Source organism: Gordionus sp. m RMFG-2023, chromosome 4 (assembly GCF_954871325.1).
Source record: "Gordionus sp. m RMFG-2023 chromosome 4, tfGorSpeb1-WG-v2, whole genome shotgun sequence".
Classification (NCBI taxonomy): Eukaryota; Metazoa; Nematomorpha; class Gordioida; order Chordodea; family Parachordodidae; genus Gordionus; species Gordionus sp. m RMFG-2023.
In genome coordinates this window covers 30,225,329-30,237,571 of record NC_088778.1, presented here as the reverse complement: position 1 = coordinate 30,237,571, position 12,243 = coordinate 30,225,329, and the positions used below count along the sequence as shown (strand labels likewise).

Sequence of the window (12,243 nt, the reverse complement as noted above, 5' to 3'; positions counted from 1 at the left end):
ACCGCCCGATTAAGTTCATGATCAAAATAGAATTATCTAAGTCCAAAGATTTTGCATAGCTGACAGAAATGCCTGGACATCTATTTGCCAAAATTCGATTCTTAACATAAAATTATTTTTGCTAAAATCTTCCAATTAGAAAAATTTTAACTGCACAAATAATTTTGGAAATTGAAAATTATAAACAACTTTCGAATTATCCAATTTACGATTTTCCAACTTAGTTTAATTGATATAGTTTTATTCTATTTTTAGAAATATCAGGCTGTACGGGTGTTTTATTTTAAAACTGGGCCCGGATTTTTAAAATCCGTCATCGGATATAAAAGCCGAATGCACTGACATTAACCGACCCGGTTATGCAAGTCTCTGATAAATATAAGAGTTGATATCAAGCATAATTTATAATATTAATATTATAAATATTAATAAATTATGACTATGTTAAGAATTTTGATTAAAATATTTTTTTAATTTTTGAAATCAAGTTTGTATTTTTTTTTTGATGGATTAAAAAAAAAATCTCAACCATAAAACTAATTTATTAAATATTTAAATATTTTATATTTTTTTATCTAAATTTTTTTATACTATATTTTCTATCTTATACTTTTCTTTTATAAATATATAAATTATTAAAAAAGAAATACAATATAAATATTAATATTAATACTTATTTATAACTTATTAAATTAATATACTGTATTTTTTGGTAAAAGAGGGTTGTTTTTTTATATATTATTTGTTTTATACAATTATGAGCATTTTCATAAGTCAATATCTTTATTTTTATAACTATTTATTACATCTTTCCCAAATTCTTTTGATTTAAATTTTTTTTTGCTATTTAAATCTTATATCTATATATTGGCAACCACAAAATTATTGAGACCCGGGTTTAAACGTATATCGATTTTTTTTTGGATTTTCATTCAAAAAAATCACATTTTCAAGTGATCCCATACTTTAAAAAAAATAAAAAAGACAATTTTATTTAGAAAATTAGACTTGTAAAAATTAACATTTTTTTTCATATATTATTAACATACATAAAAAATAAAATACAAAATGCATAAATACATAAAATGCAAAATTCCTTAGAGAGAGGTTTGTGATTATTAATTGGGGGCTAGATTCTTTCATTTTTTTTAATATTTATTTCTCATTTGAAACGCTAATTACCATAAAATATGAGTTTTAGTTTTTTTTTAATATAAGATTAATATTATTTCTAAAAGGATAATAATAATAATAAAAAAAACTTATATATTTTATCAACTTCCAAAAAACAACTTTAAATCAAAAGGTGTAGTTTTTTTATTCCCCCCCCCCTCCACCCCCAGATCTCTTTAATTGCGCGTCAATTCTATTAAACATATAAAAGCAAGAGATGGAGGCATTCCTGCTAAAATTATTTACGCTATTTCGATAAATGAAGCAATATCCGAATTTTAAAATAGTCAACATTCTTATCATCAATATTCTCATGTCCTTAACCGATGTATCACTAATTCTTGCTCAATCCAATGCGTGAGTTTTAATTAATTAGACGCAATATAATATCTCCCCGTTTCATTGAATGTGTCTCCACATAAGTTACAAATTCATTAAGGATAAGATTTGGGCATAAAGTTATCATTTAATTTTCTCTCTCATAATTTTCTATGTTTGCCTTAATCGAATGAACAACTTGTGTAAACTAAATTTATATATCTGAAATTAAAAGAATATGTGTTAAAAAAAAAAAATTCTTAGATAAAAGCCTCCCAAAAACTTTGGATTTATTTGACGATTTAAAACAGTTAGGAGAAGCGAGTAATTTATAAATTAGGATTCGTTTGTAAATAGCAGAGTTGTTAAAAGATACTTTTTAAATGGATCTAGATACAGATACATCGTATAAAATAATATCTAGATACCGATATTTTAATCAAAAATCTATCTAGATACAGATACAGATACCACATTTTTATATCTAGATCCTTTAACAACTCTGGTAAATAGTGTTGTTAACGGCTCGCTTTGAGCCTATTTTTAAAAAAGAAAAGCTAACTCGATATTTTACCCAGAAGGAAATTATGCAAGCCTGAAGATTTTGCTCGAAGATGACACAAAGGTTTGGACATCTAATTAGCAATATCTCGTCTCGGGGGCTTAGACAGTATTTTTCTAGCTAAAATATTGAGGTAGTCGTTTGTAAAAATAGGCCCAAATTTGGCCATTTTAACAACAATAGTTTGTTAATAAATATGTTTTGTAAGTTTAGTTCTAGCAAAGCCTCGTATAAATTCTTTTTAAGCCTCAGTCCGCTCTGAATTCATCTTGGTCCATTTAGTAATTATTTATCTTTTTGGCATATTGTTCTCGCGATTATAAGGTAACATAATGCAAAATTTAATATTATTAACCTTTCATTTTGTTAAATAATAATAATATATATATACTTAAATTGATTTAATATAATTTATTTTCTTGTTGAAATAATAAAATGTTTTTTTCTTATTGTGAGAGATTATCATTTTATTACTACTTAAATAAACATCTTTAATTTTTCGTCTTACCTCGATCCTAAAATCCCAACAGTCTATAATTTTTAATTTGAAAAATGTTAAACACACACTTTTGTGAAGTCAAAAAATTAATAATTGCCTTGCTTTGCTCGGTCCAGGCTGGGGTTTGAACCCATTTTCAGGGTTCTTGTTCTGTCTACAAATATATGATCATTAAAGACTACATATTCACCGTCATATAAGGAGTTTTAAGATCAAGAAGAAAAAAGGATGTTAACTTTACAAATGGCATTTATCAATAGTTATTCTTTCATAGATGTATAGGAATAAATCATAATATTTTATTTAATTATTCTATAAATATATATATATTTATACTCTATTTTTATTATTATATTATTCGTTTATAAAATCATAAACAATATAAATATTATATATAGATAGATAGTTAGTTAGAAAAACGAATGATATAATTTAAAAAATAAAAATACATTCATAAATTCGCATGGGAATATTATTTGATGTATATTATAACATGGAAGTGGTCTGTATTAAATGAATTTTAGAGCTTATCAAATGTCCTATATATTTTAGATCTTTTTTGAGGGACTATTATGATGTCCTATCATATTGACAATTAATTATTTTAGTAAGAGTTAGATGTATAAAAAAAAAGAGTTTAAATTCGTAAATGTTGTGTATACTACAATTTATGGTATATTTTTCGTTTATTTTTAAAATAAGACCGTGCTATTTGCCATCAAATGTCACGGAGTGCGCATGCGACAACGCCGACGCAAAATCGGGATTTTCTTACGTAAACGATTCTAATTCTGACCCGATCGCGATATTGTGTCAATATAATTCGCTCTTTAAAACGACTAAATCGATTCGTAAGACCAAAATTTTGGATAGAACTCTCACCCATTTAACCATGCGTTATAATAATATTGGTATGTTGCAAGGTGATCCTTTTTTTGGTTTCACAAATCTCGAATATCTCGCTATAAATAATGGAAAACTTTGGAACATATCCGGAGATGCATTTATGTCACTAGCACCAAAGTTACGAATCTTGGATCTCCAAATTAATAATTTGAAAACAATTCCTACCTCTTCGCTAGCACCGCTCACTCATTTACGTGTTCTGGATTTATCCTACAATTTATTGAGTCATATATCCGGTCGAGCTCTTTGGGGACTCTCAAACCTGAGAGCTTTGCATTTAGAAGCCAATGAAATAGCTAAAATTGATAAGGATGCCTTTGTCGGACTAGAAGAAACGCTACAAGAGCTCGAACTACAAAATAATCAAATAAAGATCATTCCCAAGGACGCGTTCAATTATTTGAGAGCTCTGAAGAAATTAGATTTGGCCAGGAATTTGATAGAACTTCTGACTCCACAAAAGGCATTTTCTTCGCTTAGATCTTTGCAAACATTGAACCTCGGCCATAATCATATAAAGTTGATAGACGGGGAGGCCTTCGTGGGCCTGAATAATCTGAGAGTTTTATTTCTGCACGACAATCATATCGATAATATAGTTCCGACAAATTTTCAGCACCTTTCGTCCGTCGAATACCTAGTGTTGAGCGAAAACAGGATCCGATTTCTGACGCCATTTTGCTTCAAGGAGATGCGTATATTGAGGACTCTAAACCTGGAGAATAACAAAATATCCACCGTGGCGGATAACGCTTTCAAAGGTTAACGTTTTTTCTTTGGGTGGTGTACGAAACTTGCTGAGGTCAAAATTTTATGCCCTATCAAAATCACGGCGGGACAAAATTTTTTGAATAATTTTTTGTTAGAGACGAGGATTATTTTTGATCCTTTTTTAGGCACGGCTCACAAATTTTATAAAAAATTTTTGTGTTAACTTTTGAATAATCTTGGCTGTATTTTTTTTTAAAAAAATGTTTCAGCAAAAAATTGAAGGTAAATCGAGATATGTCCTAGTTCGATTTATTTTTGATTTATTACTTTAGGAAACCCTATTTTGGTCTGTTTTTTAAGTGTTTGGTGGCTTTGTTTTTTTTTGTTTTTTTCATTATTTTTGTTTTCTTTTTTTTTAGGCTGTTTAGTCGAAGCTATGTAGCCAGTTAAGCAGCCGGCTGTTTAGAAATAAGTCGAATTTTAGGATGCCTAAACCTTTCATTCTATACCTATCTAAACATTTTCTAATTTATTGGTTGCGATATTTTCTTTAAAAAGTATTTTTAAATTGGCTCGACCCGCTAGATCGGATCGAATCAAGCTTAGACTGTGCCGGATTTCTAATATTTTTTAAACTTTTAAGCCCGGCCCGGATATTTGAAATTATACTATTTCCGGGTCGGAAATAGGTTCACATGCACATTTCTTTATGACATGTTATCGATTGAGCAAATTTAAAAAAAAAATGATATTCGCATCCAGAGTTGAAATTGACAATGAGACCAAGTAAAAGTGAATTAGCGAAAATTTAAAAATTATAATAAAACTTTAAAGCAATTAATGAATATTTTGTAAAATTATTTTTATAGTTAACTTAAAATGCTAAAAACTTTCCGAATGTAAGATATAACACTCCAATATTTAAGCGATTAAATAGTGAGTAATAAAGAATTGCGAAAAGATAGATAGGGTGTATAATTCAATTTGTTGTAAGGGCCGGGTATGGGTCTTCGTATTTTCTAGCGGGTCTGGGCCGGGCCTGGGTTTTAAAAATATTTTTAATGGGCTTGGGCTGGGCATTTGGCCGGACTTGGGAAATTTTTGTGAAACTTATTATGGGCTTGGGCCGGACTTGGGAATCTTTTTAACATTAAATATGGGCCGGGCCGGGCTTGGGAAAAATTTTTTTACTGCTTGCCAGGGCCGGGCTTGGTCAAAAATTAAGGCCCATGAAGGTCTCTGGATTATAATACCCCTTGTTCATTTTTTTCCTTACTAAAACTTTCCATAATTATTAGGTCTCGAAGCGTCGTTATCTTACCTCCACTTAAAAGGAAATTTGTTGGACAAAGTACCAAAGGATTCGCTTAAAAATCTTAAGAATTTATGGGTTCTTAATCTAGCCGACAACGTTATCAAGGAATCTAAAAGCGACGATTTCGGGGATAACCTGAAAAACGTTTTAGGTTCCCTTCATATGAGCGGAAATTTGTTAAATAGCGTCCCCACCAAAGCTCTATCCAGTTTTAAAACACTGTGGTATTTGGATTTATCCCGCAACGAAATTTCTTACCTAGCCAACAAATGCTTTCCCAGTATCCCGTTACTAGAAATTCTAAATTTAGCCGACAACAAAATCAACACGATTCACCGATTGGCATTCGATAATTTAAACTCGTCCCCACTTAAGAGGGTGATACTCGCCGGTAATTCCCTGACTTCGTTCCCACCCTCTGACATATTTTTCAATATGAGCTCGATGAGGGCTTTAGACTTCGGCAAGAATAAGATATCCCAGTTGACACCTCACAACTTCAGAGGACTCGACGATGTCATGTCACCGTCTCAGGTACGATCCCTGGATTTGTCACGAAATCAAATCGAAACGGTATTTCCGGAAACGTTTAACGATTTGCAGAAATGCTGCGAAAGCCTTGATTTATCTTTCAATCGAATGAAGATGCTCCGCGCTCACACATTCATTAACTCGTTGGGAATAAAAGGTTTATGATCTAAAGAAATTGAATAAAATATTTAAATTGTTAATTTCGAAGATTCTGAGTTCGGTTCCCTGAGATAATTTGCTGGCGGTTCCGCTTCCTAGATTAGACTCGGTTCCGAGGGTTCCAGGCTTTGGCTGTTCCGGTTTTTTTTAACTCTTATTGCATTATACTATAAAAAGGTTTATTTGATTTATATATAGGAATCAATATCAGTCACAATCATCTCAAGGGTCTAGAAGATGAAACTTTCGTTAACATGTTAGGATTGCACACCCTAAATCTAAGCAACAATCATATTTCAGAGCTAAACTCGAAAATGTTTAAAGGAATACCGTATCTCAATACGTTAGACTTAAGTCGTAATCACATAACTCATCTACAATCTCTAGTTTTTAAATATGTCACAGAGATTGAATATCTCGATTTAAAATACAACAATCTAACATTTGTATCCGCTCATGCCTTAGCTGGACTCCATCGAATAACATCTTTAAGCTTAGCTAATAACAAATTATTTACATTGGAATACGGGACCTTCAATCGTATTTCGTTTAATTCTATTCAAGTTAGATTTTAAATGAAATTTTTCCCTCGTATAAATAATTATAAAATATGATAATAATAATAATATAATCACAAATATATACCATATAAAAATATTTATGAACCAGTATTTAGATTTTATGAATAACCCGTGGATGTGCGATTGTAAGATTAGATGGCTGAGAGAATGGATTCAGGAATTGCAATCGTACAAAGGTGATTCTCATGCATTGAATGACGAAGCTTCTAATGTAAATTCCTTAATTTAAATTCTGATTAAATATTTTATTTTTTTTTAATTATCACTAATCCTATGTATAAACAACAATTTTGTATTTATAATGTATTAAATTTTTTGTTCTTGTAATGAGTTTAACCCATGAGTGGTATGCTTGGGCATAACAAATATCCTAGATATTATCTGATGATATTTAATACCCCTAACGGTTTTTACCTAGCATTTGATTACATTTGCGTCAAAGCGAAACTGTACATATTCCATTAATTGGATTCTGATGCAAGAATAAATTTTATTCCGAATATAAGTAATCCATCTTTTTAAAACTAGATATATGGCTTCAACTGGACTAATTTTATATTAAGATATCTGATTTTAAAGCAAATACACTAAATTGTTAACACGAGCCGATATCATTTTGTCCAAATAGCTAAATTCGTTAATTTGCGAGGTTATAAAGTCCAAAAAATTTCCACATGTGGTTCTCATTTAATATTTTAATCCGACAAGTGGTATTTGTAGTTTTACCTCCACAAGTCTATATACAGCATAATAGACTGAAAAAAATCCTATCATTAATTATTTGATGGAATTTGTGATAAATTTTTATTAGAAACAGATTATCTAAACAAAATTTGGATTGTAGATACAATGGGGTTAGCGATTTAATGAATTTTTTGTTGATTGTCGCACATTAATCTAAAAATTAACACTTGAAATATTATCCCCTCCCCCAACACTAACGAAGTATCTTATTGCTAGCAAGAATGCGCCTGTCATATTTTTATCTGGATTTTCGGTAGCCTCCTACCATTTTGGGCTAAATTATATTTTTGCAAGGCTTCGAGTATTTTTAATTGAACGATTTTTAAGATGTAAATATTTTTGGAATTAAAATGGACAATGATTTATATATTATTTTTTTTGAATATAAATACACTATTATTTGAAAGAAACCAAGTTTATACTTAAATCTAAATATTAATTAAATTAAAAAATTATTTAAGAGATTTTTATAGTAAATTATAAAATTATATATGTAATTTTACTTTATTTACCAAATTTTTTAACAAATTATAATAAAATTTTTATTTAACATCAAATTTTCAAAATTTTATTTTTATATTAATTTAAAATTTCTAAAATATATTGGAATTCGCCTTAATTGTACGATAACCTTTCCTCGAATCTGCTCTGGTTGCAGAACTCTTATAGATTGCATAGAAGATACAGTTTGCACTTCAATTGCAATTTTTTGAACCAATTACCTTTAAAGTATTTACAACCCTGCAATACTAAAACCAACAGAACTTTTTAGATCCGATGGAAAGGGCCTGACAGAACCATCTTGATCCCATGGAAACAATAAAAATTCCTTGTTTGGGACTATTCTTGTATAGATCCATTAGCCTTATCCAACCAAACTCCAAACGTACTCGAGCAAAATAAACAGCTTAAAATTTCTAAATATTCTGAAACTTGAGAATATCTAAAACCTTAACTTATTTTGGTAAGATTGTCTTATCCTACTTCAAGGATTTAGGATTTCACATCTGCTAGCTTATTGGCGATGCTCGAGAAGGTTTCTTCCGCAGACCATAGCTATCCTTAAAGAGAATTATCAAAGTTTCAATGGCAGTCTTCTCTTCACAGATCTTCTCTAGACTTATTCTTCCTTCCTTCCTACGTTATATTTCATCTTTAATTTTTTAAATTTTGGATTTGTTTTTTTTATATATAAACCAATTGTTTATTTTTTTAAAACATAAATATTGTATATTTAAAAATATTTATAATCAAAATTTATCTTATCGTATTTTTTTTTAATATTAAAATATAGATGTGGAAATTAGTGATCTGCATCGGCTAATTTTTCAAGCCCAGCCCAAAAAATTTTTAAAAAATTTACAGGCCTGGCCTGAATTTATTTAAATATAGAAATTCATTTTTATAATTACTCAAAATAAAAGATGATATGTTATATGGCGTCTAGTTTTTATAAATAAAATCAAATATTTTTATTCTACATAAAAAATTTAACATAAAATTGATAAATTTAGATACATTTGTAAAATAATTCCAAGGCCCGACCCGGCCTGAATTTGTTAAAATAATATTAGGCCCCACCCAGTTTAAGAAAAATAGACATGGCCCGGTTACGGGCCGGATCTACTTTTGCAGATCTTTAGCGGAAATAATGTTATAAATATCAGGAAAACAAATATCAAAGGTTAATATCGAAATTTGAATGATATATAACAGTTTTAAAATGGAGGTGAGGCGTGTTATCGTTCAATTACTCGTGTTGTAATTTTACCAATATTACTCAAGGGTTAAATATTAAATAAATTAATATTATTCCTCAAAAATACTATAATGTTATTATTTAATAATCTTTTTTATATTATATTTTTTACCCTTATATCGAAAAGAAATTGCAAAAAACGCTCTGCTACGCACCGCATCACTTAATGAATACTTGTTTGATGTGTATACCATCAGAGGCCTATGTATGCATCGTAGATGATGAGTATTCCGACATTCTTTCCAAGTGGATGCCGGGTCCCTTGCGCAAAAAATTAAGCTCCTTTGGGACTTCCAAAGATCATTTTAGTTGGATTCAAAGAGCAAGGAGGGAAAGGAAGTACAAAAGACTGATCATATTATTAACAACTTTATTAGCACTCTCCGCTCTTGCAATTTGTATCCTGACATCTTTTATTCTATGGTGGTGGAAGCAAAGACGTAGAAATAACACCTCTGACTTTAATCGCAATGTATCTAGCAACCCTGATACGTACAAAACCACAGTAGGAACTGAAAATGAACCGTTAAACCGAAATCTGAATGGTGCGAATAATAATAATACCCTAATCAATGAGAGTTTGATTAAAGATAGAGATCCTCTAAGAAATTTAGGCCGCGACGAAAAGGATTTGAGATTATATTCCATCGAAAGGGACGTTAACAACGACGGCGTTTATTATTCCGATTTCATAGGGAGGAAGCAAATGTTGGCCAATCGCCAATTGACTAACTCGGTATCGAGTAACGAGTTTTTCAGACATTTGGAAACTCAAATCGATAACTTTAAATGTAAAAACACCGAAACCCCCGGAAAAAACCGACCGGGAGATGATATCATCTACCGATGCTACCATGATGGCAAGGATCTAGGACACATTTGCCATCCTGAATCGCACATATACGAGAATAATAGCATCGTTATATCTGCCGAAAATCATCTTGATAAACCATTGCTAAATAATCTTAGGCATTCGTGCCACGTTTCCTCGGATTTAAGAACAGATAACGATACCGATAATAATATTCGCAAAAATTCCAATAATTTTATAAACAACAATGGCAATTACTTGTACGACACGATAAAAACGTTCGCCAATAAAAATGAAATTGGGGGTAAAAAGACTAAAGAAATCCTCAAAAAATCGCTGAACTCTTGTTCCATCTCTTCTTCCAATCATCACCAGTACTCCAAGATTTTGAACGAAGAACCCGGTAGTGCAAATAATTTAGAAAAATTTACTAATATTACAAATACTCAAAGAAAAAATGATCAATTAGAATCTAATCCCAATCCTCACGGGAGAAGGGCGAATCATAAATCCTACCATACGCAAATTCCCGTTATTGGGCAGCCATTTAAAATTTTTGCGCAATGTTCTAGTTCGGAATATATGAAATCGTCCGATAATTCTTTAACCACCAAAAACCTCGAATTGACTCGTACTCAGAAGTTGGCTGACACGCTATATAACGCGTACGACGGATGCGAGAAATCAAATTCTATATCCGTTTTTATAAATTCCTTTGATAATGACGACATTTTGGATATTAATTGCGAATGGGATAAAGGGGCCATCATTAAACAAACCAAGACCGAAAAAATCGCAGTATAGAAGATTTTTTTGAATATAATTTTAAAATATTCGTATTTTTTTTATAAATAACTGTAAGATTGGTTATAATAAATGTAAATGATTTTAAAATATTATACATTTTTCTAAATCTAAATTTTTCATTAAAAACAAAATTCAAATACACAAAAAAGATTAAATATATTTTTGATAAATATTATTGTCAAGAATATCTTCAGGAACGCTATATATTAAAATCTATTGGTATTTGGTGATAAAATCCAATTTTAATCATTTTTTTATAGAGTCTAACAAAAAAAATGAATCTGATATATAATTTGACTGGTATAAATTAACTAAATGTATACGTTGTAATAAGATTAGCGTGATATGGAATCTCTGGAATTCAAAAATTCAACGTAAGAAGTAAATTATTTAAAAATCCCCACGTTTTCTTGGGAATATTTTTAAAAATTATGAGGATTTGGAACAATTATGCAAAGTCTTAAAATTTTAAAAATGAATTTGGAAAAATTTATAATATTTTAGAATAATTTATATCATTCTTTATCAAATTCCAAATGATAATTTTTATAATTTTGATGCTTAGTTTAAAAACCAGATAAAAAAAATATAATATATGATGGATTTTTAGTTTATTTGATAATAAAACTTTTAACGCAAGGTTGGAATTTTTTTTTTTTACAAAACATGGATTTTAGGCAGCATACATTTATTTTTGGGTATAGTAAATCAATATTTAAAATTGATACTACCAATTTTCTATAAATTCCGAGTGAAAAAAGTTTAAATAAATCTATTAAATTTCGACAAGGTTTTAAATAGTAGAGTTTATTTAAAAATTTTAACTTTTTCTCCCTTTCAGTGTTATATTGTCATTATTCATTCAAAACTACGCTTTAAGGTTTTGCATAATATACAGGTCTAAAGCTAACCTCACGTCATAGATGGTTAGACAAATAATTTTTATCTTAAACAAATTTTAAAACACTAAAATTTAGCGGGTTATTATTTTAAAACAAAATCCTAAGCAACATTAGGCGCCCATATGCAAATTCCGTTTTATTATACTCAGAGACCTGCAGAGTTACCATTTCCACAGCCTGACCCGGCCCAGATTTTATCAAAATATAATGCATTTATTCTTACTTTTTATAGCTAATGATATCGATTTTAAATATTTGGGTTTTAAAATATGCAGCCCAGACCGCACGGGTATTTTTTTTAATAAAAAAATATTAGGGCTCGATCCTGGTATATCCAAAAAAATTAACCGAGCCTGCGGGTCTATGATTATACTCCGTCCTGCCTAATAAAATTAGTTAAGAATTTCTCGTCAAATTTGTGAATACATGTTATTTAACGCAATTTTCTTATACTAATTTTAATAG

At 29.8% G+C, this 12,243-nt stretch overlaps 1 protein-coding gene across 1 annotated transcript; it reads left to right on the top strand.

Moving 5' to 3' along the window:
- The first annotated feature begins 1,391 nt into the window (after positions 1-1,391).
- Positions 1,392-11,007, top strand: LOC135928817 (protein artichoke-like). The gene is made up of 6 exons (XM_065465282.1): positions 1,392-1,530; positions 3,255-4,219; positions 5,468-6,172; positions 6,373-6,737; positions 6,844-6,966; positions 9,386-11,007. Exons 1-6 carry the CDS (start codon positions 1,433-1,435, stop codon positions 10,871-10,873), a joined length of 3,744 nt encoding a protein of 1,247 aa, XP_065321354.1. The 5' UTR covers positions 1,392-1,432; the 3' UTR covers positions 10,874-11,007.
- Positions 11,008-12,243: the final 1,236 nt, after the last annotated feature.